Source organism: Cylas formicarius, unplaced genomic scaffold (assembly GCF_029955315.1).
Source record: "Cylas formicarius isolate icCylForm1 unplaced genomic scaffold, icCylForm1.1 PGA_scaffold_3__17_contigs__length_32017465, whole genome shotgun sequence".
NCBI classification, from domain to species: domain Eukaryota; kingdom Metazoa; phylum Arthropoda; class Insecta; order Coleoptera; family Brentidae; genus Cylas; species Cylas formicarius.
Window position 1 is genome coordinate 24,450,658 of NW_026844326.1, and position 27,770 is coordinate 24,478,427.

Below are 27,770 nucleotides of genomic sequence, written 5' to 3' on the forward strand. Positions count from 1 at the left end.
TGTTATCATTATTATTACAGAATCCAGTGTTGATGACGTAGCTATAGTGTTAAGAGCGACGAATAATAGAGGTTTGTGGAACTGAAAAACAAAATATCGTTTTATTGCGAAAAACAAAAGATATTTGTAAAATATATTGACGAAAATGTATTTGATGGATACAACTTACAATCATCCAACTGAAAAAATCATTCTACACATAAAAACAGCTTCGCATATTTGTATCACTTCTTTGGGAATAGTAACATGTGGTTGTGGATATTTAGGATGTATAAACATAGTTAACCCACCATAAACGTGTTTTCGGTCATTTGATTTTCTCTCATTAAAAGGCAAAAAAAAATTGGCCCCTTAAAATATGCATCGCTTACCACCCCCTTAAAAATAATAATCACACTGTTCGACCACCAGGGGACAGTACTTTTTGGCAAAATAAAGGTAGGGCACGTCACCGCACGACAAAGGTATTTTGAGATCCGCGCTGAATTTGTTCCACACGTGAATGATAAAGCTGTCTTTGGTATGGGCTATCACCTCATTGAGATACGTCTCGTTGAAGAACCACTCCCATTTCCACCACGGTATCGAATAGAACTTGGAAGCGGGGTAGAGTTTGAACCCCTGGCACTTTTTACCCACCATGTCCTTCACGCTGGATACATTACAAAGCTTCTTAACCAATCTGCAATGATACAATCGATAACAAAATGGGATATTTTTTCTCTCGCGCTTACCTGGTTATAGTTCCCGGTCCATTGTAACCCCAGTCGTACCCTCTGAAATTCTCGGCCAAGTCGAGCAGGCTTAAATTAGCAAAGGTCTGACCCTCTTTGGAGGAGTCGAAGCTTAAAATTCCGGCCGCCACGGCTTCGTCGGACTCGACCCCAGCATAATTCGCTTCCAGATCCTCTAAACTTTTGATCACTACGACGTCGAGGTCCAGGTAAATGCCGCCGTATTTCCACAAAGTCAGGTACCTAACCAATCGCCACATACATCACCGTTTTCCACGATATAACGAAACTATTACCCAACCAATTTACCTAAGAACATCGCTGGTGTGAGATTGAGCGTACTGGGAGTGTTGCATCTGCCTGGTGGTCCACAGATTTTCCACCGGAGTGCCGGTCATGTATTGCCCTAAGTCGACATGCAGGATTTTTACGTTGGGATAAGCCTGTAGCAGTTTTAATATGCGGTCAGACTGGCGCGTCTGGTTTTTGACATTGCCAGGGGCAGCGTAGAGCAAGTAGACATCCATGTTGGGGTTGAGGCGGGCGGCGCTTTCCACCGCGCATGCCTGCCTGGGATTGATCACTATCTTCCCTTCTAAGAAAGAGTTACACGAAGTTTCGTGGAAAAAGATTGATCGGTCTTTCCTGGGATGTGCGTCAGACACGTCGGGAAGACTGTCCTCGAGTCTTATAGTGTGACACACCACGTCTTTCCGTGGATTGACCCAGTAGTACATTCTGATAACGAAGTTTGGCCACGGAGTGTTCATTTTTAACAATACCACAGTCAACGTCGAAAATAATAGTAACAACAGGATCTTTTTCCGGTATTTGGAGAGGCGTATGCTGAAGCCATGCATGCTGGCTTGGATTATCTGAAATAATACGGCAGTAATTGGTAGTCAAACGTGACAACGCGACGCACGCAATTCTTATCTTAAGCCTTATGACAACGCTGGCAGATGATGATGACTCTTGAATCTTACTATCCGACGAAATTAAAAAGTATTGAGGCTAAGAACAAACCCAAAATATATTTATTATTTGTTTTTAAAATATTGCAAAAACATTATTTAAATAAATATTTAAATAATGTATTTAAATATTAAATATATTATAGTTATTTTTTATTTAGCAGCTTTAGATATGTTTAATAGAAAATTTTAAAACGAGCCACTAGAAAAAGTTGACATAGACCAAAAAAAAGCTTATTTCATGGGCTATGAAGAATATCTTGACATCTTCTAAATATAACGTAACATTGTAAGTTAATAAGAAAGGTAGATTTCAATTCCCCCAAATTAAATTAGTTTTTTGAAGGAAATGCGACTACATTTTGAAGATTTGGTACTGTTTAATTTTTTTGATGTAGAAAACATTATTCTAAAAATAATTAGCAATCTAATTTTTAGTTCCGAATTAGACGAAATTGATGGTCAGAATATCAATCTCGTAAAAATGGATAGAAAATGCCTGTGAATGATCATCTGACCATCTGACAACAGACGTGATGCTAAAAAAGGGAAATACAATTATGTTGTTGTTAAAAGCGATCACGCATAATTCAAACTGATACACTATACACATATTACTTTACAAATTGGCAATGCTATCGGGTTTTTCTCCCCGTAGCACCTTCCAGTGCTGAAAATATGACTCCAGAAAATATTGACATTAATATTTAATAAAATACATTCAACGCATTTGTTTGTTTTTGTTTTCCAAGAAGTGGGAGTAAGTGAAATATTTAAATCGCTTTTGTTTTGGGTGTCAATCTTTTCAATTTTATTTGATCCATAACCATATTCGAAATAATTAGGTTTTTTTGATAGTATCGTATTTGTTCCGCTGAACATTTTCCATTCAGGTACTTGGCTATGGGAAAACAATTATTGTGTTCCGTTTTCAAACATGACAATTAATAATTAGTATAATATTAACAACAGTAATAATTGTTTTCCACATAAAAGTACGTGAAGGAAAATTTTTCACCCCAACAAATACGATACTAATCAAAAAAAAACCTCATTATTTCGAATATGGTTAGAATAGGTATATATAACCCTATTGCAGTTTGGAGCGGAAATGGGTCCTGGACTTGATAACACTTAAAGTTACAGGGTGTGCCATTTGAAAAAAAAATAACAATTTAGCGACTTTGAAAATGTATAAAAGTAGACAACATCAATAACAAAAATGTGAAGTTTTTTAACATTTTGCCAAATGCGGAGGTCAAATTTTCACAATTTCAAAAATGTGCATGCTCAAAGTTGGGTAAGCCAGAGGTGCATTTTTTTTTTCATTGTCCACTATTTCAAAAACGGTTAGACATACGTATAGGACGGTATCCACAAAGCATGTTTAGAATTGCACGCAGATTCTCAAAATGTAATAATATACGAGGTGTTCTGATTTAAATAAGCAAGTTGACATTACGTCGAAAATATTTTAAAACAGTACACTTGGTACTGAAATTGAAAGGCCTTTCTAAGTTACAATTGAACTGAGGTGGCTTTTACTTGATGAAACGTGTCTTTATCAAATGTCACATTTGATAAAGACACTGTGTTGTCGAAACAATTGTCATGTCAAAATATATAATTTCGTGAAAATCTGAACTTTTAGTTCTTATTTATTTTTCTAAGTCACATCTCCATATAGTTATAATGAACGGGTTGAGTGAAAAACCTTATATTTTGGACTGTCACACTTACCCTCGTTGCAAATAAATAAATATCGCCACTTTTTCATTAACGGAGCTTTCAATTTTCTTTTCCAACTTCGATTACACTTCCCGCCAATCAGCACGCGAGAACCGATTTCAAAATGTATCTTTTAAGTTACATAGCTGACTGATCAAAATTGACGAATTTTTCTATCATGAATAACCACTCACCTCGTCCCGTTTTCTTTCCGAGGTGTTTGCAATCGGCTTACGTCATTATGATTTGGTATTATTCATTATCTAGCTAAACGGATTTGGTATAAAGCACACTAGGTGTCACGGAGTAATTTCATTTCAACTCAACGCGTTGTCCGTAATTTAAAAGAGATTAAATAAACAACAATTCTATAAACCATTGCCGTAATTAAACATATAAAGGCGGATCGATCCGTGATGATCAATTTCAATCATGCAATTCGCGGTCGCGTCAGAAAATTATTGCGTTTCTAATACATACGCATCGAGTTTGCATCGATAAACTAAGAAATGTATGTTTGTTCCCTGCCAAATACTCACGGCCAATTGTACGCACACTGCAAGACGGGATTTACATACTAAAATACACACCAAACCAGAAAGCCCTGACGTAACAGCAAATGTTTATTTGTTCGTCGGATCGAAACACCATCTTCACATTCACTCCACCGTGCACGTGGTGACGATGCGAATATTACCTGCACCCCTTAAACACGGATATGGACAGGAAGCGGGGAGCATTTTCGGCGCAAGTGAAATAACCGGAACAATAGCTTGCGCGCGGTGTTTCGATTTTCGATCAGCTGATAAATTTAAATGTCTTCTTGATTTCGGTGATATGTACAGGTTGAAATTAATATTGAGATTTTCTTGGTGATTAGGGTTATTATTAATGTTTAGCAGTCTCTACAATTTAAGAAAACATGGGAAAAAATTTCACCCAGGTAAAGTTATACCTAACGAAATATATTATATAATTTTTATTGCTATAGACAACGTTAATGATGCTACTCCCAAAAAAAGTTGACATATCCATGTGAGCCCTGCAAAAGAAAGTTATATATTCTTTTGAATGCGGGATGCAGTGCCCTTCAATAAAATTAACCTACAATTATTATTAACCTAACCAAAACTATGTGTCTTGTACGGATTTAGCACCCGATGTACTGTATCTTTAAAACAAGCAATGTTTTGCTAATTTTTTGCTTATCTAGTATCGACCAATAAATTACAAAGTCTCCCTATTTCGATATAAATATATAAGATATGAGATGGTAGCAAAGACAGGAATCGAAGAGCATGCCCGATTAATCGGCAAGCATCGGGTTGTTTCGTTACATTGGGTCGGATGTTCAAAGTCGGAACACCACAAATTGTCGAATGTTTAAAGCGACGAAACGTTCGTGAGAGAGTGTCAAAAATACCAACGGCGTTTGCTCCCGTCTCGGTGAAATAGGGGGACTTTGTAACTTGACAGTCGGTACTATTTATTTATTTAGCGTATGACATTACATGCAATGTATAGTACAAGTACAGATCTAAGAACAATCACGAATAATTACACAAATGTAAAAAGATAATAGCTATAATTCAATGTCAAAGTTTGTTATCCATTCCAACGCCGCTGCAGATACCTCCAAAAAGTCAAGCCAGCTTCCCGTGTATAAGCGTAAGGGACACTCGCTATGAATATGCTGGATGGTCTGTCTTGGTGCTCCACAGTCACATTCTGGTGATGCTGTTTTCCCCCATCGGTGTAACGAGTCCGCGCACCTGCCATGTCCGGTGCGTACCCGGTTCAGGGCTGACCATTGCCTTCGGTTTAGGTCGGTTCCCGTGACGTTGCAATTATAAGTTGCGAACTAGTTTTGAAGATCACTTGCTTTCAAACTCCAGTCCCGCTTCCATTGGTCTTTGGGATCATAGCCATCATTTTGGAGCGCTTCAGCCAGATATAATAACGGTTTTCTGGACTTTAGTCTTCCGTGTCTCAGTTGTGGGCGATCTTTATGAATTGATAGTGCTGCGTTTAGGATGTTTTTTCTATATTCGCGTACTAGATAGGTATAACCCGAATCCAAACGAATATAGGTTAATTTTATTTTATCGCATTCAAAAGTGTCTTTTTCAATATTTTCGTCGTTATCGCCCCCTATTTATTACAGCCTCCAACTAAGGTAAAAGTGGACGTCTACCAAATCGAATTTATATAAATTTTTTGAATGACAACATTGACAACTTCATCTTTTAAACAAGCACCTTACTAAAGTATGTTTGCTTTTTTACACCTGAAATCTAAAGCTTACTGACTTACTTACCCTATGGACCACTCTGTATGGAATTTTCCAAGATATTTTTACAGGATACTGTAATACCTATTTAAAAATCTTCTGGATTCCTCAGCAAGTTTGATTAATCATTAAAAGAAAATTTTCAAGTTTATGGAGTGCATCAATCAGTTAACGTTTCTTAATCCTTGTCATAGAAATAACAAGTATAACAAGTTACAGATACGTGAAAATTCATTTTTTAGTAAAATAGATGATGAGAATGAAACCGATTATGAGTTGGCTAGATTCACTCTGCAACTTGTTCCAGGCAGTTGGGAGTGAACAGGTAATACAGATTTATGAGCTCCTACCCTATTTTGCTACTAAGGTAAGATATTTCTCATAAAAGACAATAATACAAAAATATTTAAAAATCTAAAGCATCGTGGATCTGGCTCTTGGACTCAAGAGTCCCAGGGGGGTGTATCAAACTGCTTAGTGAAATGTCTGCCAATGATCGTCCCACCAAAACTTTTGTTGAATTGGTGCATTCATTTTAAGGAAGGAACAATACAATCATGAACACTTGGACGACCAAACACAAGACGTAATTGAAATTTATTAATATTTATATAGTTCCAGTTGTACAATGAAAAGTACTATAAATTTCTAATATATTTTTAATACTAATAATTTTTTTACCTTGTCGCAAGTCTATTACGTATATCCTTTCAGTCGCCTTCCTGTCTTAGACATGCTTGCAACTCTTAAAAGCATGTCTAAGACAGGAAGGGGACGGAAAGGATATATGTAGTACACTTGACAACTAGAGAAATTATTAGTATTAAAAATATTTGTAAAAATGTGTAGTACATTACACTGTATCACCGAAACTATGAGAAAATTTCAATTATGTCTTGTATTTGGTCCTCCAAGTGTTCATGATTGTATTATCCCTTCCTTAAAATGAACACACCATTATCTTTAAACTTTCCGGATGCTTGATATTTTGTTTCTGTACATCTGAGATACCTTTTTGCAATAACTTGAATATACATATATTTATTAACCTACAAACCTACAAAGGAATAAATAATGTTATAAAATACGACGTTTTTGTGAGCTAATACAAAATATTAAATCAATGTTACCTCGTTCCGTTACACCTGTTGCGTGTATAATACATAAAGTCGTCGTGAAAGAGGTTTTGTTCCTGTTCTGCATTTTAATCTGTCAACTCGATGAATTTACGACGTAAAATTAACGGAATTCTTCTTTAAAAAAATAATAAAATGTTAACTTAATAAAAAAAATTATTTAAAAATCGCTGGTTCTAACCTAAACATTATATTTATTTATCTATCACGTATAATTTTCTCTGTACGTCACGTCTCAGCTGTTGGTGGGTCCGTTGTTCGACCGCACTCGATCCCACACGAACTTTTCGACACTTTGAACATTCGACACTTTGTGGTGTTCCCTTTTTGAAAATGCAACGAAACCACCCGATGCCTGCCGATTAATCAGGAATTTTCCTCGCTTCATCGGCTTTTGCACCCTCCCGCCTCCTATCGTGTTTATTCGTTCCCCTCCAGAGCGTAACCCGTCACGGTGAAGGGCTGATAAAGCCAGTATCGTATCCAGGCGAACACGTATTGTCTACTCGACGTTAACGCGGAGACTGCCACGAGGTTTGCCTGACCCGGTTCCATGGGATTTTTTATTAGCGACGCGTGTTTTTATGTGTATGTAAATATTGGTTGAGGTGAGCGCGGTACCATGTTTGGAAAATACGCCGCCCGAAATGATAAAATGCAACATCTAGAGAATTATTTCAAATCGTATATCGGATGTTTCAAATTGGACTTTCGAAAACGGTAAGAGATACAGAGCAGCTCAAATTGGATACCTATTTTCTGTTAATTTTGAAAAAACGTTTATATGTTCATTGAAATATGAAATTATTTGCCGTGTTGTTAGACACAAAATTAATCATCAGTTTCTAATTTCCAATTATTGACCTTCCTTTTAAAACATCGAAGTAGTATCTTGCTCAATGCAATTAAGGGATATATTTTTTTAATATACAGGGTGTTTTGGAATTAACGCACCAAATTTTAAGACCGTGTTCTATGTCAATAATAAGCGTAAAATATGCAAAAATGTATAAACTATAAAATGGTGCGCTTAAAATAAAAATTATTTTTGAAATCCCCATTCGAATTGGAACAAATTCGATTGACTTTTTTCCTTATTTCGTATCAATAAATGTCTTTCTCTTTTATATCTAGACCGGTTTGAAAAATTTTTTCTTAGGATTGAAGCGTTTGTTTGTTGTTTCGTGCATAAATTTCGGAACATCCTGTGTTATCTTAAAGAGATGTACCCCAAAAAGAAGACGACATTCATATTTTTTTGGCAACTTTATTTCATTGCTTATAAGTTACACACGTTTCCGAATACGATCGAGTCAGCCAAAGTCACTGATTTAAAACTACCGAGCAATCTTAACGCCCTTGCGGTGAGGGTTGGTACTGACCTGACCATTTATGGAGCTTGCGCCACAGTTTAAGAAGATCTATGCTTGTAACACGGTGATCAATAATGAAAAACAAGGGTTTGACAAAGCCCGAGCTTTCGTCCTTTATTATAAAGCATGTTCTCCAAATAAATAAACGATGTAGAAAAATAAGTCAATAATCGTGACAATATCAATACAAAACAAACAAATTATACTAGTATTAATTAAACTAAAAAAAAAGATAATTATTATTTTCTTTTGTTTTAAGGAAATATGTTTTATGTCGGATTTCTGTATTCTTTGTTAAAATTTATTTTTAATATCCAATTTTTAATTTCTTCAACACTTTTTGAATTTCTTAAGCTGCTGTATTCACTTTGCGAGTTAATAGATAAGAAGCAAAGTTGCACAAGAAAATTACAATTGTAAATCAAATTCATGACCCATGTCGTGCCATGTTTATAAAATAAATTAAAATTATTATATCGTTATATATGTCGTGACCAAAAATATTGTATTTCTGAGAAACGTCTTTAACACAACCATTTAAAGTGAATTTGATGGAGAAAAATACTATGTTTCATATGAAAACAAAGCAACTTCGAGTTGTATCTTTAAAAAAAATATTTTCCAAAAATTAGTCAAATAAAAAGTTATAACTTTTGAAAGCTACACCATGTATCCAGACGAAGTTACAACGACAATTGTTTAAAAATATGTATGAGCTTACTATCGTTTTTATAAAATGTCATATTGGCACTGTGTCACAGTCTAATAATCGATTTATTGCACAAACGCGCGACTGAATTGTTTTCTCACGCAAAGAAATGAACATATACTGAACTGAGCCTAACAACTCCACGACGACTGATAAATAAATTAACTCGTTGCGTCGAGTTTAAGTACTTTAAGTAGTTATTCACGTTAATATATTTTGACTCCACACGAGAGGAATATTTTTCGGTTCTGATATCTGCCGAATGATATGCACCGGATTGGGAGAGGTCATAGTTCGTCCAGATAAGTCCCACGATAAACGAGCTTCCAAGATACCGTTCAGTCTACATTAAACATCGAACATGTGCGTTTATCACTTCGCTTTATCAATACACTCAAAACGACCACGACTGCAGCGCGTTGCTAGTGCTATTTTCGCCGTTTGCTGAACGAAAATGTTCGACTTCCTCCTCAGCCTAACCCTGTTCAACGCGACGGTCTTACTAGTGCCATTTTTCGTCGTCACTTACTTCGGTAAGGAGGTTGGTTACGCGCTACCTGCGTTACCCAAAACACTTCGCAGGTTTGAAAGCGTACAACTCCATATGGCTGAGCTGCGCGTCGTTCCTACACCCAGACGTGGAGTTCGTCCGATACTCCACCGTACGCACCCTACTCGACACCCACAGAAACCAGGGGATCGTATCGGTGTTGTTGTCGGTGCGTGGTAGGGACCATCCGGAAGCAGTCAAGCGCCACCTGCACGTAAGAACTGCGCCTTTGACTCTCACCGGCGGGTTATTAACCACGCAATCCTCCAGGAGGTGGTAAATCGCCGAGAAAAGTCCGGCAACTTGGCGTTCCCGCGACTTCAGCACAGTCTGGTGACGAGATGCGGCATATACGCTTGGCAACGCAGCAAGTTCGACCTGGAGCAGCACGTCACTTTGGCCAAGTTTACCTACAAAGGTAGGGCCGTGACAGAATTTAACATACAGGTATGCCAATCCGTAGGGTTCGCCATCCCCGACTTGCCTAATCTCCCTCCTTAATGTAGGAATACGTGAGCGAGATAATCTCGAAATACTTGCCGAGCGGGATATCCCCGTGGCAACTAATCATCATCCCCACCTCCGAAGACCACCATTACATCCTACTGAAGATACACCATATCTTGTTGAGCGAAGGGGTAAACATCGGCGACCTGCTACCCCTTATTCCTCCGACGCGACCGTCAACGGGGTGCGTATCAGTTCGATCATAAAGAACCCAGCGACACGTGTTGTTTACAGGCCATTCGTGTCGAAAAGCCCTTTGGTGGAGGTGGTCAAAAAACCGGTCGCGTTACCCACCATGAGAGAGAAATTGACAGAAGAAATCTCGAACCATTGGAACGAGTTCGTGGGCAGCTACGATCCGCTGGAGAAGCCCGAACTGCTCAAAGACACGCCCACGTTGCGATTGTTTCTGGCCGTCTGTATCGTGACGTTGGTCGCCGTGATCAGAGAGAGTCGCAAGGGCTTCAGGGTAGTCAAACCGGACTCGTTCTCCAAGCTCAAGTATTTCTCGCTGACCATGATCAAAGAGACAAGCAAACGACAAGTTTCGCCAAAGAACTTTCTTCTCTCAATTCTTAAAACTATGAGTCCCGGCAATTTAGCGATGGTCCTGTTCGAACACGTGTGGTTTGCGGTCACGCTGTTCCCGATTCGCCTCCCGTTGTTTTTGTACAGCGAATCGATGGCCCTTTACTATTGTTTCAGTCTCAAATACTGTCCTTATCCGCATACTCTGGTTGGGGTATTTTATACCTACGTCCCCTTGCTCGTTGGTTCTCTGAAGGAAGTGCTCGGGATCCTCAGGCTTATATTCCTGGCCCCGAGGACGATAATTCAAGACATACTCATGCAAGAAGAATCAATGCAGACTATCACCCTATGCGGCAGAAAGGCAGTCGCGTGGAGCGATCCAGTCAAGCTCGAATCGATCAAAAATCTAGCCAAGAACTTGGGCGTGTCAGAGACCGAAGTGATTCTCTCGTCTGTGGCGATGTGCCTGTCGAAATATTTCAGCCAAGTGGAAGATACCATACCCAAAGAGCTGCCTATAACCATGCGCAACATTAATTCCAATTATCTTTTCGCTACTGGTCCTCAGGTCAAATTCTACGATTCCATGAGTGGCATCATTTGCCTCAACCTGCCCGTCGTAGACCCTCAGTCTGACGTCACCCAATTGGAAAACCTGAAACTGATCGAAGGAAAATTCAAGCTGGCATTGGAGAAGCAAGGCGTGTCCCATCTTCTGACCTCGTTGCAGACCAGGGCGGGGGTTCTAACGATGTTCCTGCCGTCCACGTTCGCCAGCATTTACCTCAAATATTTATCCAGAAAGTACGTCGTGACCGTCACCGAACTGACCAATAGATACCCGAACGTCACCCAGAGGACTTTGTGGGGTCAAGAGGTGGACAGCGTCATCTACTGGAGACCCCCTCAAGCGAATACGAGTAAGCGCGGCAAGTTTGAGTTTGATTTTAAACACGCGTCGATACGTTTTCAGGCATTTCCCTGTGCGTGAACGAATACGCCGACCACGTTAAGTTGGGAGTTATGTGCGACGCTCAGCTGGTGCCACACCATCCGTTTTTGGCCAGGGGATTCCCACAATTTGTCAAGGCTTTGGAGGACGCTGTCAGCGTCAACGCGTGATCTGTATCATCTGTAATAGATTTTTGTTTTAATCGTGACTTTTCTTCCTTTTACCTCTGGGATCGCTAGTATAGAGTTGCGAAAAAAAGTTGAGACATTATTTTCATCCAATGTCACTTCTTGGATGGACATCTATAGGAACTCATTGGTTGTAATTCTGTTAAAGGTAAACGATTTACCAAAATCAATGGGCAACTTTTGAATAAGCCCGTGGATATTTTAGACTGGTTTTCAGATTTTTTTAGGCGGCACTTTCCTATTCCCAAAAGAGTAAGATCACGTCAAGTGGACCCCCTATTTACTACTTGATCATAAAAAATTTATCTATATATATATATATATATATATATATATATATATATATATATATATATATATATATATATATATATATATATATATATATATATATATATATATATATATATATATATATATATATATATATATTGTAAGTACTTATGATGGCAAATTGATCCCTCAAACGATTTTAACAATATATTTTTTATAATGAAAATTTTAAGCACTTTGAACTAAAAAATGGCTTAAAAATCAACCATAGGAGTACAAATGAAAATTTAACCGATTTCTTGGTAAAAAAAATCATGATTTTTTATCGGTCACATACTTTACCATGTAAGTTTAAGATTCCGGAAGAAAATTTCACTGCTCGTCATTAGTTTAAACAAAATGAATTTATTTATGACAGCACGCCGGGCGCCGAGCGCCTCGAACTGCATTGAGGGTTTTATCAGGCATAATTTAAAAGAATAATACAAAAATTATTATTAAGTTATTTTATTATTAATAATAAAATTTTATTTTTTTATTAATAATAATTTTATTTTTATGTATTAAATTTATTTTTTATTATTATTAAATTTTTAAAACTGTTATGGTCTATATTTATTTTTTCTAGGTAATTTAGTAAATAATTAGACTCTCTGGTAAGAATATATTTTTTTTTGTTTATTTAGGTGGGATAATCATATTAAATTACACTAAGAAAAAATATATTAAGAAATATACGAGAGAAATAATAATATAATAATAGAGAAATGAGTCCTCAATTTTTATAATGTGCTGTACTGAATTTTTCCAGCTCTCAATTGATATGTTATTAATTACACAAATTTGGGACTGAAAGTGAGAGTAAACATATTCTGCCTTGAGCTTTGATTTTACTTGGTTCGACAAATGCTCTATGGGAATAAATATGCAATGATATGCCCATCCTGTTCAGCCAAATTATCGCATACATATTGTTTTTTAATTGGATATGAATTAAGTACTTCCAAATTTACGGTTTTTTGTAACTAAATTCAAAATAGATATCATTTTCTAACAAATATTTCTGGATTCAGTTTTTGAACTTGATGAGGCTGGGTCATTGCGTAACAGACGGCTGTGAAGTTATCCATGATAATTGAATATTTTTTCAAATATTGTTTTGAAACCAATTTTCAAAAACTTCGCCACTTATATCCTCATGATAATCCAAGCTAGAATCCTTAATGTTCTTTGCAGACAACAGCAAGCGCACAAATCCCAGTATGTATTATGGTGATGGCACCTTCAAATGATTCATTTAAATGTGCTTTCTTCTGACAGTTTTGAGGGCAATCTCCTTGGATCCTTTAGATACAGTGTCGTGTGTATCGGACCATGTTTCATCAACATAGATTATGGATGTATTGTCTAATCTATATCTTATAATTTATTGAATGTAATTAAATCTCCCAAGTGCGTAACCTATGTAACTACTGCCTTTTTTGCGGCACTTAAATCCAATTGTACAAACAACTCTATGGAGGGTGGCTTATATTTATATTGGTTTCATCTTCTTCTAGCTTCTTTTTCAGTTTATCCAAGGTAGGATAGAGGAAGGAAGGATAAAAACAGGATAAGGCGTTCTTATTAGGTCCTGCTCATTATTGTCTATCCGTTGAGTTTGAAAATCACTTGGTTTATAATATATCAGAAGGAAGGAAATGTATGGTCTGTTCATAGATATAAGAAAGTGACCAATTGCTTGGAGGGTGCCTTATATTTATATTGGTTTCATCTTCTTCTAGCTTCTTTTTCAGTTTATCCAAGGTAGGATAAAGGAAGGAAGGATAAAGACAGGATAAGACTTTCTTATTAGGTCCTGCTCATTATTGTCTATCCGTTGAGTTTGAAAATCACTAGGTTTATAATATATCAGAAGGAAGGAAATGTATGGTCTGTTCATAGATATAAGAAAGTGACCAATTGCTTTTGAAAGTGTTGCATCGTGTGCGAATTATGCAAAATATGTGCGAGTCTAGTGTATCTCAGGAGATGCCCCCGCCCAAATGTAGAAAACACTATTCCATTGAGACTAAGGAAGTTATAAACAATGTTTATTTGACTCTCATTGAACGTGGTGCCAGCAAGCAAGCATCTTTAGAAGAAACGGCCACATTGACGAAAATTCCAACATCAATTTGTATGGAAAATTGTGAATAATGCCATTTCAGCGAGGAAAAAAAGAAGCGATGATGACATTTTCTCGAGTGTAGATGAACGTGATCAAGATATAATACGGCGTAAAATTGACCAGTTATACGAGGAACAAAGCGTGCCTACATTAGATATCTTAATTAGTAGGCTTGAAAAAGATGAAACCGGTGTTAAATGTGGCAGGACTATCTTTTAGAATTCGGAAATGGCGACTGGAATATCTAGAAAAAATTAGGATTTACAGAAAACAACAAATTCCAATTATTTACTTGGATGAAACCTCGGAAAAAGGTTGGATTGACCCAACCGATAAGTGCAAAACAAACGCGCCATCAAAAAGAGCTTGGTGGAAGAGACCACCGCTGATTTATTTGAAACTTGGTTTAAAAACATTCCTCCTAATAGCGTCATTGTAATGGACAATGCAAGTTATCACAGTAGACAGTACCACTGTATATTTAATCCCGTTGAACATGTTTGGCACCAACTGAAATCTGCCATTCGTCGTAACAGTGTTTTTCCCCGTGTTAACTGCAATGTCCTCAAACTTATAGAAACCGAAGTTTTTAACATCTCTCCACAAACTTGCCCAAATTCTATTGAACATATAGAAAAAGCAGAATAATCGTATATCCATATTGCAAATAATATAGAACAAATAATAATTAGAACAGGCCATGATAGCTATAGTGATACTGATATATTATGAGAATAATTTTAAGTAATTTATGTAGGTAATAAAAATAATATTTAATTTTATTTTAGATTTAAAAATAAATACATACATAAATAAATAAATATTGTTTAGTACGGACCTGTTCGACCATATTTCTTATATCTATGAACAGAACTGCTCTGTCACTCAAGTACGAATAAATTTTTTGTTAATGGTTTTACCCAATAACAATAGGTAATAACATCGTTAAAGCTTTATTGGGGAGGGTTCGTCGAAAGCCAACACGATGAAGCTTGAGAGAGACTATACTTAATAAACACACCATATAAGGGCCCCAACACTGTGCCTTGCGGCAGCCCACAACGTAGCCGCTTGCGGCCTAGATTCGACCGGTTCTTGACGTTATTAGGGATGGGCCTACGCAAATAAAAATTGGCACATAGCCGATCGGGATTAATTAACGGCGAGAACATGTGCGTGTGTGCGCTAGGCCAACATTTTCGGAACCTCTGGCGCAGTCGCGTTCGGCGGATCCCGGTGCGGAGGTAAAAATGGGCAGCGAGACGGGGGGCCGTTATTTTCAGTACGTTCAGAACGTTTTCAGCGCGGAAAGTCTGTGCGGGCACCGTTAGAAATTTCTCGTCAATTAAGTAGATATTGTCGCCGAACCGTTGCACAATTTTGCTCTGCCTTTCGCGTTTGGGTGACCCCCGACTTCGAGAAAATCGATACCTAACTTTCAGGTAAGAAGACCATTGGTGTTTTCTTCAACGCTAGAATCGGTTATGTCAGTGGCGGCGAAGCGGCATATTTTTCTGTGCTAATATTCAACGAAACTGCTCTGCAACGAAAATTGGGTATTATTTTCGCTATTCACTGTGCATATTTTGGTATATGGCGGTTCCGCAGAACTTTGTTAAATTTTTTAATTTTTATAATGTAAAAAGGCGCGTTAAAAATCATAATGCTACCTAACTAACTGCAGGCAAAATATAACGATCTAACCCGACTTCTCTCAGCCACAAGTTCAATTTGATATGAATGTTGCATTAACCATTTTTGTAATATGTAACTTTTTAGAATGCATGGCACACAAACTCACTTGATTAGAGTTGTTTTTTGCGGCTGTTCCTCACGGATCTATACTCGCAATAGCGAATATACTGTTATTTCCACGCCAAATTGTATTTTCTCGAGGTTTTTCTTTGAAAAATACAAATAAACAAAGGTATGTTTTATTCACATTCAGTGATTATCTACGCGGGCATTTTAATTCATCGTTACCAGGAAAAAATCGAAAGGCAGCGGCGTAGCTATCAGGAGATCGCGGCGCTCCGACGTCAATATATTCGTCTCTGTAAATGAAAAGCCGAGGAAAGCAACCTGCATATTACGATCATTGATTCGAATTAAGTTTGTAATAAATAATAAAGTGGCTGGAACCTACTGATATATTTTTAAATATTCAAACTCACAATGACTTTTTTGAATAACTTTTGCATTTTGTGCATGTTTCGCGCAAAATGTTTATTCAGTATATTTTGTGGGTTTCCCTTTTCGTTTAGAATTGGGTAATCTATAAAGTAGATTTCAAAGTCCCTAAAAATTAAGGGAAAATGGTTCTTAACACCATAACCGCAATCTAAATGCTCAAATGATGTTAATGATAAATTTTTCTAATAAAATTTTAAACTTTCCTCTTACATTTATAGAAAATTTCTGAAAAATTAAGTACGCAATCAGCCGAGCAAAATTAAATAAGTAGCCGAAAATATTGGATCCAATGGTTTTTAAAAAATTAAAATAAAAATGAATAAGGCTCGAAGTCACCCTTAGATCGAATAACAACCTCAACTCCTTTAGACATTGTACCAACTAGACTTTCTGTAGTTTGTGGCAAAATGCGCTGAGGATGATTTCTTAAGCGTTGTATCATTTTGTTCCAAAGTGTCTCTATTGGATTTAGATTTGAACTGCTACAATTATTTGCCAATGCTTTAATGATATATTATCCCACCCGTCTGAAAGATAAAATGCACTTGGTAAAAATGAATGTTTAATGGCTGTAGTTATTGTGCCTTTAATAAAATTAAAAATTCCCAACCTTTTGGGAGATACAACCCCATTCCATGATGCCCTGTGGAAAATTTACATTTGCTTTAATGTAACAATTTATTTTTCAAACTTCCGTCTTTCCGTCTTCCGTCTGCTTTTGTCTACTCGCATAACCCAAAAAATAGAAAATTTATACCCATCATACCTTTGAAAAATTCGTGTGGATATATTTGCGACACCATTTTCTAGAAACATTTCGGTTACTTCTCGTTGTGTATTTACATATTCCAATTAAATGCCACTCATTTGAGAAACAGCTTTTTCACGACCGCGGACATCAGTACTGGCAGTGTTACCTTATTAGTAGTGTTGCTATATATAATCAATTCACTGGAAATTTCACGCATTGCTTTCTCTTTATGGTGCTCGTAATAAGACTAGCAGTTGTTAATCATTAATAGTCAAATGACGTGTGACAATTCTTATTGGCGACACACTACTTGCTCGTATGTTTCAGGTCAAAGTATCCTTCGCATCAGCCTGATAAAGCTCAAGAAAACTCGAAAAACGCGAGGAAAGGCAGTATTTTCCGATTATCAAACAAACAAACAGTAATCAACATAAAATATATAATTGAACCGTAATTTCATGTGTTAATTTCATATTTACGACTTAAAAAAAACTGAAGAAAAGAAAATCGGTTAACTGGAATTTTATTCCAAAGTTCCGACGTAGAGTTGTTAGAGCTCGTACCAACATAGGCAAGGTATCTACATATCTAACAGGCTTTTTGGGCTGCAGGTTCTTTCAAATAATGAACTACTAATCTAATTTATTTATTTTGGTCCTCTCTGTTCGCACGCGCGAAGTTTGTTAAGAAAAAAGCGAATTGTTATCGTTTCTTAACTCAATTAACTCGTCCATTCATTTGGACACAATGGAACGCCCACGCCGTCATTTCCTATCGAATATAACGTCGACATTTTGAACGGGAACGGGAGTTCCAAGTGCATTGTGCTGCAGCGTGTTTCCTTTTTTCTTTCAGGTGATCGATAAAGCCGTTTACATTTTGCGCAACTTTTAACGAATTTTCCGGCCGTTATTTTCATCATTCTTGCCACATTTTCGCAGTTGCGCCAAAAAAATATGGTCGCTGACGCGGTCGATAACGCTTGTCAACATTAGTAAGGTGGGGGGACAGGAAATTTCCGCGTCTGATTATTTTTAGTTCGGTAAATACCGGCTCTAAAACAGTCAACTCGGTTAAAAAATATATTCTTACGTCGAATCCCATTTTCGGGTCACATCTCCTCATCTATATGTTTTAATATAAGTTGGGTTGAAACAGCTTCAAACTGATACTAAACTCTGTTAAGCAAGAACATTTTAGAACATAATCCCAAAAAAATAGGCCATGCTTTTAGAATTGCCAAAATCATTGTTAATAAAGGACACTGCACAGTTAAAGTTTAAGTTTTGGTTAGTTACATTTTTCAAAAAACCTCATTAAAACAAAAATCCTTTTTAGAAAAGTGTAGTAAATAATTTCCAAAATTAAAGCTTTCGAAGCCCCATCTATCGAGATGAGGTTTCCATGCCTTTCACAAAACTTCTGGATTCTTCTTGCATCGGTTTTTGTTGAGTCAAACTTGCTGACGTTTCGCCAATCATCCTGTTGGCTTCTTCAGAGCTTAACAGAAACTGGCTACAGAAACAGGCTATAGAAACTGGCTCGCAGTCTCGGATGATTTCCATATTGATGACAGGTAAGATTGTTGGGTTGCTTGTAGATTTCTATAGACTCTCGATTTTTCGTTGGTAGAAGAATTTTAGTTTTGTCGAACAAAATTTTATGTCCGGTTTCGTGATTGTGTTCGGCAATCTTAACCGCGGCTCGGGTCACCAATGTGGGAATCAATCATCTGAGACGGTGTTTATGCCCCTCATTTAGCTCTGCCCCCCTCAAACAACATATAAACAGGCAATTAACCTCTGAAGAAGTTTGACTCAACAAAAACAGACGCAGGAGTTTTGTGAAAAGTATTAAAGTAGCCTATGGAAGTTCCTTTGAAAAATTGACGTTTCTATGATAGGATATTCTACACGTTTTTGCTCAAAGCAACGAAAACACATTTGATCCACCCCGTATACGATAACGATCGTTAATTATTATTTTATTTAGTTGCGCAATGTGTTAATTTTGTTAATTTCGGTAAGTCGTTGCGGCAAACATTTTGTTGTTGTCCGATAAAAAATTACGATTGGCATAATTCGCACTTGTAAAGATTTATTTTAATATTTTTAATTTCAATTATATAGTGTTCCGTAATTTTTTTTATTTTGTTGGCAAATCACGCAATGTTTTTAAAATCGCAATATTTGACCGAAATGTTCCAAACTCTTGCCAACAGCGTTCGCCAATCCGAAAATAACCTTTACGAGTTTTTAGCTCCATACGTGCCTACGTAACCCATAAAATTTTTATATATTCCAATCGAAGTGCACTGAAACAATTCACATAAGTGCTTCCGTCGGTTTTTTTTGCAGACCTTGTACAAATTATTGTTCTGACTGCCAACAACGGAAAATACAGAGCGCGTGATTTCATCGCCTTGTATATCGCCATTAACGAAACATTTTTTTTGCATAAATTGACGTCCATTGTTGCGTTTAAGTGCTTTTGTACACTCCACGGGCGTAGCAGGGAGATTGATGATTATTAGGTTTTCCAAATGAGAAAAATATATGACAGGATAGTGACGACTTGTTTTTTATTGATCTCGAAACCTTAATAATTATCAACCTGAACATGGTAGCAGAAGTTTTCTTTTTTTGTGTTGCTTTTTCATCTAATTCGAGCTTTCTCCTGCTTGGTTTATTTCTACTCTAGGTCTACCATCTACCATTTTCTGCCAAATCTGATGATTGGAAATAATGATTATCACTTTTTTGAATTTATCCGGTCTTTTTGCTTTTTCGGCAATCAACTGAGAATTTATTAGGGCATAGGTCGTCTCATTGGTTAAATTATATTAATAATGATTCTTCCTTAGAAACCAACATCCAACTAGACTTACAGGTAGGGTCTATTTATAGATATAAGAAACTGAGCAATTGCTTTTGAATGGGATTATCCAAGAGTGGTCAATAACATACAATGCAACAAGATTATTACCTAAAGTTTTGTAATAGAAAATAATTTTATACCTACCTATGTTTAATATTCTTTGGTTTGGTATACTACTTAGTTTAAGTTTATTAGTAATCATTCTTATTTCGTGTGTAATACAGAGTGTGTTGAATTGTGTGCGAATTATGCAAAATATGTGCGAGTCTAGTGTATCTCAGGAGATGCTCCCGCCTAAATGTAGACAACACTATTCTATTGAGACTCAGGAAGTTATAAACAATGTTTATTTGACTCTCATTGAACGTGTTACCAGCAAGCAAGCATCTTTAGAAGAAACGGCCACATTGACGAAAATTCCAAAATCAACTGTATGGAAAATTGTGAATAATTCCATTTCAGCGAGGAAAAAAAGAAGCGATGCTGACATTTTCTCTAGTGTAGATGAAAATGATCAAGATATAATACCGCGTAAAATTTACCAGTCATTCGAGGAACAAAGCTTGCCTGTATTAGATATCTTAATTAGGAGGCTTGAAAAAGATGAATTAAATGTGGCAGAACTACCTTATGGAAGTGTATTCAACACATGGGTTTTAGATTTAAAAAAATTGACAGATGGCAAGTTTTAATGGAATCTTTTAGAATTCGGAAACGGCGACTGGAATAAGGGTTGGGTTGACCCAACTGATAAGTGTAAAACAAACACTTCATCAAAAAAAGGTAAAAGAATAACTATTTTGCATGCTGGCTCTAAAGACGGTTGGATTCCAAATGGACTTTCTCTGTCTGCGAAAAATATTAAAGATTCTTCTCTGGATTACCATAAAGACACCAGCGCTGATTTATTTGAAAGTTGGTTTAAAAACAAACTAGTTCCAAACATTCCTCCCAATACCGTAATTGTAATGGACAATGCAAGTTATCACAGTAGACAGTTGACTAAAACCCCTTGTTCATGTGTCACAAAAGCAACAATCCAAAACTACATGAATAATAACAACATTTATTTTCACGAAATTTATACCAAAAAGCAATTAATTGAGTTTCTACAAAGTTTGAACCTACAAAAGGAATACGTCTGTGATAATTATGAAAAAGATCTAGGGCATACAGTTTTAAGACCTTACCACTGTATATTTAATTCCATTGAACATGTTTGGCACCAACTGAAATCTGCCATTCGTCCTAACAATGTTTTTCCCCGTGTTAACTCCAATGTCCTCAAACTTATAGAAACCAAAGTTTTTAACATCCCTCCACAAAGTTGGGTAATTCTGTTAAACATATAGAAAAATCATAACAATCGTATATCCATATTGCAAATAATATAGAACAAATAATAATCAGAACAGGCGATGATAGCGATAGTGATACTGATATATTATGTGAACAATTTAAAGTAATTTAATAAGTTCACAGTGTACCTCATAAGTTTCTGAAGACTCTTTTCTGTCATATTTGTAGTGATAATAAGTAATACTATAGCGCTAGAGAGGATGAATATAGGCATTAAGATAAAGGGAGTACCAGTAAATAACTTGAGATACGCAGGCGACACTGTTTTCATGGCAGAAAGCATAGAAGACCTCCAACGACTTCTAGATAGTGCGAGCACCATCAACAGAGAAATGAGACTGAATATAAATATAACAAAAACTAAATTTATAATATTTAGCCGCTCACCACATGAAAATACTCATCTGCAACTAAACGAAGCGCACATAGAAAGAGTCTGAATTTTGAAATACCTAGGGTCTCTGATTACAGACAACCTTGACCCGGATATAGGAATTAAAAACCGAATTGAGATTGCGCGTTCCAGTTTCTGTTCTATGAGGTCAGTGTTTTGCAATAACAGCGAATGGTTAAATGCTACATATGGTGCATCCATCTATACGGAGTCGAGTCTTGAAGATCAACGGCTTAAACCGTCTGGAAGCATTTGAGATGTGGACCCTTCGGCAAATCTTAAAAATTTCGTGGACGCCAAGAGTGACCAACGAGGAAGTCCTGAGAAGAGCATCGTGAGCTCGTCACAACTGTCAAGCGAAGGGAAGTAGCATATCTGGAACACATAATGAGGGGGAAAAATACCATGTCCTGGTTACGTAACATACGCGACTGGACTGGATATACCGGGCCGCAGGAGGACTGTTTAAACTGGTTGCCAACGTCAAATAACTGATAGGGCACTGGAAGAAAAAGAAGAATGAGTAAATTTTATCTGCTTTTGCTTTTTTCTCCGAATTAGCATATTCTCTTATAACTCATTATATTTGGTAGGATTGGTAGGAATCCCACGTAGCACAGAAAGTTTGTACCTCCGGGTTAATCGTTGATAAGACCGATCTCTACAAAAACATCACTATAGCTTCTTTCCGCCATTCTAAATATATATTTTTCTCATTTAGAGAACCTAAAAATTTTCAACCTCAACAGATAATAGCCGAACATTACGATTAAAATTATTGTAATATGATATTCAGTGCGCCTACCAAATCGAGTTAACTAAATTGCAGCACTCTTTTATCTTGCAAATCTTACCGTTTCAGTCCTAAGCAATAAGGGCAGAGGCACTGATAACAACATTAATTAAAATCAGAATCGGAAATCTCTTTTATTATTTATTTATTGTAAATAACTGGCATTTACTCCCACTTGAAGATTTTTTCCAAAAAATTGCGGACTTCCTCACTTATCAGCATGTTGTTAGAAGAAAAATAATTATAAAGTCAAACTGAACACAAAACGTGGTTGACACAAACAGCCAATGTCACACAATCAATAATTGTTTCAGATACGTCACAGAAAATGCAACGCCATCAAGTCGCTGCTTAAATAACCCTCTGCAGCAACGCGAACGTAGTTTCCACCAACCGTCTGATTAACCAAAACCGTCCTTGATGATAGGTCACGGGGACGAAACGCTCGACCCTCCCGCACCGCACGTCCGAATCGGCAGAGACCCGAGGCAAAGCCTCCAAGGCTGGTCCAAGCGCTGGATGAAAATTTACAAGACCTACATCCCGATTAATTGAAGCGCGCCCTTCGACACCCTTTTTGGCCCTTTTTTCCTTTTTGAGTTTCCCACATGGACCGCACCCTCGCCCCTTTGGCGTCGCTGTCGACGGTCGTGCCCTCTCTAGAATCCACCCCCGCGAAATCCCTCGACTTGGACTTCGTGGTGCCTATAGATAAGTCGGAGGTTAAGTTCCAAACGGATTCGATATCTTCAGCTTCCTCGTCGAGCTCCGAGACTGACGAGGACAAACCGAAAATCCCCGACGGCGGTTGGGGTTGGGTTGTGGTGTTCGCCTCCTTATTAATCTCGATGATTGCCGACGGTATTAGTTTTTCAATCGGCCATCTCCACGTCAAATTCTTGGAGGAGTTCGAAGCCTCCAACTCCGTCACTTCCTGGATCGGTAGTCTCTTTATAGCCGTGCCTCTGCTGACCGGGCCGATAATGAGCGTTTTGGTGGATAGATACGGATGCAGACCCATGACCATAGTGGGCGGTATTATTTCGGCCGTTGGGTTTTGTATCAGCTCCAAAGCGGAATCCATAGGGGTTATGTATTTAACGTTTGGAGTATTAGCGGGGCTGGGGTTGGGTTTGATCTACGTCACCGCCGTTGTATCCATAGCTTTCTGGTTCGACAAAAAGAGAACTCTGGCGGTAGGGCTGGGCGCCTCCGGTACAGGACTTGGAACATTCATCTTCTCCCCGTTAACGTCATTTTTGATATCCGAATACGGATGGAGGGGTACCTCGTTAATCCTCGGAGGGTGCTTTTTAAACATGTGCGTGGCGGGTGCTCTGATGAGAGACCCTGACTGGATCACGGAACAAAATTGGTAAGTCTCCGACATGGTTGGGGAATTTCGTCGACCTCGTCATTTCAGCAAGTCGAAATCGATGAAGTCTGACAAATCGAGCAAGACCAGCTTGGTGTCGGTATCATCTGCGAATCCAGCAAATTTCATCGACATAAACGAGCTAAAGTCCCTCCTGAAGAGCGGCAAGGACGTCGAGTTCCTCCTCCAGAAGCTGGAAACTTCCATGGACAACGAAGACAAAGACAAACTGAAGAGATACGTCCATTCGGTACTCAGCCTCCCCACTTTCGTCAAAGAAAACGAGAAGGTAACGCAAGACCAACTGCCATCTACGTTAATCACCTGCTGATACGTTGCAGGTTCCTTTGGAAGTTTTGGAACAACTTAGCTTGAACAAAAAACTGTACAACGTTATTCTGGAGAACTACCCGAGTTTGATTTTGTGTCGAAGCTCTTCGGCTGGTCACGAGCTTAACAAAATGCCCGACGCACCCATGGACAGAATACCGGTCACCGTGTCCTTGAAGTTGAAGAAACAGGAAAGACCCAAACTGACCTCCGAAAAGCCTAAATCTCCTCCCCTGCAGCAGGTAAATATCAAAGGGTGTTCTTAAGGGATGACTCAAGTGTTGCTTTGTAGCATTCTCTACCTGAACAAGATACGGCTGCTCACGAACCCCTTCTGAACGGCAAGAACCCCCCGCCCGTAAGGCCCAACGTTTCGTTTCCGTGGTTGAAACAGGCACAAAGGCCTCATTATCTAAAAAACCTGAAGCTGCACAGGCAGTCGTTGATACATAGGGGCGGGGCCATGTTTAACATAAACAAGTACAGGTTCAAGGCGTCCAGTTGTCCTAACATCTACAGGGTGTCGATGATGACGCTTCCCGAGAAGGACGACGAGGTGAGTATCTACAGGCTGCGCCTGGGCGATCTTTCAACTGCACGCGGGTTTCGAAAAATGTGATTGAACCATGTTCGTCGCGTGTTACATGAAAACTCTCGGGGTTAATTTGACATGTGTCGCACCGGTAAAGCACGCAATTGAAAATTACACTTGCAACAAAAGTTTTACATTGTTCGGACGTGGTTTGATGCGCTTTAACACCTGTCGTGGGGTTGATAAGCAGTTGCAAAGATTTTTTTTTAACTTATAAGCCGATCAAAAGAGAATTTTGTGTGACACCAACACTACCATTTGTTTGTTATTGTGATAGCATAATAATTAGATCACCCAAGTAGCAAAGTAATATATCCAGCATGTGTTTAGTTGTAAATTCTGACAATGGAAAAATTCGACCTTTTTAACGTTATATGGGCCTATACAACCTGTATATACCGGAGCACTAGTTTTTGACCACACTTAGCATGTACTTGGCACTATGATTAGGAATATCGTCAGAGTATCCCTCAATATACAGGTCGTCGTCATAAAGATGAATATTTCCAAAAAAGTGATTTTCATTCATACTAATATTATTTTTTTTTTTTTTAAGTTAACTACTCTCTATTTATTGAGCTCCGAACATATAATAAGAAATATTTACATAATGAACACCCTGTATACTTGAGAATATTGAAAATTTGTCTTTCGAATTTATGCAACAGTTGATAAAAAAATATTGATAAAAAAATGAGAGGTATGATTTACACTGTCAGCTACCTTATTACACCGTACGTTCCGTTGTTAGATGATTGCGTCACCCTGTATATTGCACATTTTTTACACACTTGTCCGCCATCATTACACATATGGTATATGCTGAAGAATATAGGTTTGGGCCACAATTGACGTATTCTGGTAGATCGTTCGTCAAGAAACATTATCTTCTCTATTGACTGGCTTATTAGATATTACCCGGACCATATGAACCTTGTGTAACACCCACAACCCTGCTTTTAGAAATGGTACACGGAAATAATTGGTTCGGTGAAGGGCATGTTCGGCTATTCTTTATTCTTAGAGCTCCACTTTTTCTTGCTGTCCTTGTCTACGATAACGCTTTTTGTTTGGTTTATAGTGCCGTATTTTTACCTCGCCGAACTCATGCCGAAATACCAATACACCAACAAGCAAATATCACTCACCATTTCAAATATCGGCGCTACCAACACCATCGGCATGGTACGTATTGGAATGGTTAAGTCATTAATAGTTTGAAAGGGTTGGATAAAAGAAACAGAACTCTTGTGGTTAACAATCTCTAGAAGCAGCAGTATCACGTTTTAGGTGAAACTCGCATACTGAGTGAGGAGTGGCGATATCAGAAATATATTTGGAATTTCTAATACCACCTACAAGATCGCTAATGTTTCAAGTCCCAAAAATAAAGTCAAAAGCAAAATGGATATGGTCAATAGTGAAGGAGAAATAGACAAAAAGAAGATGATAAAAGCTGGCACAAAAAAGAGCTCAGTGAAATGAAGAATACTGTATTGACTTTCCATAATCCCGCATTTTGCTGCTTCAAGATGATTAAAATCACATTGATCCAACCCTTCACATTTCCTTCAATTAAAAAAAAATATCTACAGTAATTTTTACTAAGTCCTTAGGCTTGAGTATTTTCTAGTAAAATGTAACTATTAAAAATGTACTTTTAGATACTTTTGGGATGGGCAGGTGACCAAGATTGGATGAACATCACGAAAACGTACGCTGTCTGTTTGGTCCTGTGCGGAATCTCTTGCGCAGGCATCATATTTTTCATCGACAATTACATAATGCTTCAGGTATCCGCGGCCATGTTCGGTCTCTTTTTATCGAGCTCGTTTTCCTTCACGCCCGGTATTTTGGTAGAACTGCTCCCGTTGGAACGGTTTACCATCGCCTACGGGCTCCAATTACTATGCATGGGAATCGGCACCTTGGTGGGACCTCCTTTTGCGGGTAGGTGTTAACCTGGTTAAGTATAACCTCAGCTACACTTTGACCGTTGTAGGTCTTTTGTACGATTTGACCAGCAGCTGGGAACAGTCGTTCTATCAGGCGGCCATTTGGATAGTACTCTCTGGCATTTTTATAGCCTACATACCGTATACGAGGAACAAGAAGATATTGGGGAAGGGAGCAGTAGAAAAGGAACTAGAAGAGTCTGAGAACAACGTGATATTTTTAATATTTTTGACGATCGCTTTGGTAATAATGTTAACTCTTGTCGCTTACATGATAGTGACTTATCTGACGTAATTTTTAAACTAGATTTTTGTTATACCGGACCAGTATCTTTGAAGTTATACTTGAGGGATGTTTACCTCGCTCTTTACGCAATAGATGCACAATTCCAATATTTGTTTGTATATTTAGTCAATATAATCCAGTTATCAACATTAGACTAGTTTTATTTAAGAGAAACATTCCTTATCTGCAAGCAGGAGGACAGGAAATCAATCTGGTTGTTCATCTGTCAGTTGTTAGCTAGCAAAATCACTGACATTTTTTTTTGGGTATCATTTTGTAATTTTCTCCTGGACATTGCTAGCCCGTATATTTTTTCCGTTACTTCACTGGAATACTTTACTAATATCAAAAGTGCAGCAAACCTTAAGTACTGGGATACCGTTGCAGTGTCTGTAATACTGCTGATCTCGAAAAACCTCATTCTTTCCCATTTCAAAAGAACGGAGCATAAAATTGGTCCACAAAGAATCGGCCCAATCATCAACAAATTAAAAGAAATTACTTTATAAAGTGTAGCTAATCCTTGGTGAACCCCATCCTTTCAGGATAAAACGTCTAAAACTTACACCAAAGGCAGTACCGAATTTAAACTATCCACCGCCGATGAAAATTTCCTCCTGTACATTACTGATGTTTAAAGAAAACGATTTAGTTGCGACTACGTTCAATTAACATAATTAATGAAAAATAGCTAATTGCTAATACCGAGATTCTGTCGACATCCATTATGCCGTAAAACAAGTTTTTTTC

General features: G+C 37.7%; 3 protein-coding genes across 10 annotated transcripts; 2 read left to right on the forward strand and 1 right to left on the reverse strand.

The window, feature by feature from the left end:
• Positions 1-13: 13 nt before the first annotated feature.
• LOC132699473 (lactosylceramide 4-alpha-galactosyltransferase-like) lies at positions 14-17,291 on the reverse strand. 7 transcript variants are annotated; one of them, XM_060666213.1, is made up of 5 exons: positions 3,976-4,114; positions 1,660-1,748; positions 1,044-1,609; positions 735-977; positions 22-682 (listed from the first exon to the last, which is right to left on the reverse strand). In XM_060666213.1, the coding sequence occupies exons 3-5, from the start codon at positions 1,592-1,594 to the stop codon at positions 379-381; spliced, it is 1,098 nt and encodes a 365-aa protein (XP_060522196.1). In that variant the 5' UTR covers positions 1,595-1,609; positions 1,660-1,748; positions 3,976-4,114; the 3' UTR covers positions 22-378. The 7 variants fall into 7 exon arrangements, with proteins under 7 accessions (XP_060522194.1, XP_060522196.1, XP_060522200.1 ...); XM_060666216.1 differs by lacking the exons at positions 1,660-1,748; positions 3,976-4,114 and adding exons at positions 6,857-6,976; positions 7,044-7,184 and having other exon boundaries at positions 24-682; XM_060666214.1 differs by lacking the exons at positions 1,660-1,748; positions 3,976-4,114 and adding exons at positions 6,857-6,979; positions 7,044-7,184 and having other exon boundaries at positions 24-682.
• Positions 7,937-11,692, forward strand: LOC132699472 (uncharacterized). 2 transcript variants are annotated; one of them, XM_060666209.1, is made up of 6 exons: positions 7,937-9,477; positions 9,527-9,708; positions 9,765-9,941; positions 10,001-10,185; positions 10,236-11,452; positions 11,506-11,692. In XM_060666209.1, exons 1-6 carry the CDS (start codon positions 9,399-9,401, stop codon positions 11,652-11,654), a joined length of 1,989 nt encoding a protein of 662 aa, XP_060522192.1. In that variant the 5' UTR covers positions 7,937-9,398; the 3' UTR covers positions 11,655-11,692. The 2 variants fall into 2 exon arrangements, with proteins under 2 accessions (XP_060522192.1, XP_060522193.1); XM_060666210.1 differs by having other exon boundaries at positions 10,707-11,452.
• On the forward strand, positions 15,318-27,168 carry LOC132699471 (monocarboxylate transporter 14-like). Its single transcript, XM_060666208.1, has 8 exons — positions 15,318-15,557; positions 22,797-23,857; positions 23,906-24,146; positions 24,199-24,429; positions 24,480-24,743; positions 25,743-25,964; positions 26,444-26,729; positions 26,782-27,168. Exons 2-8 carry the CDS (start codon positions 23,091-23,093, stop codon positions 27,027-27,029), a joined length of 2,259 nt encoding a protein of 752 aa, XP_060522191.1. The 5' UTR covers positions 15,318-15,557; positions 22,797-23,090; the 3' UTR covers positions 27,030-27,168.
• The last annotated feature ends 602 nt before the right edge of the window (positions 27,169-27,770 follow it).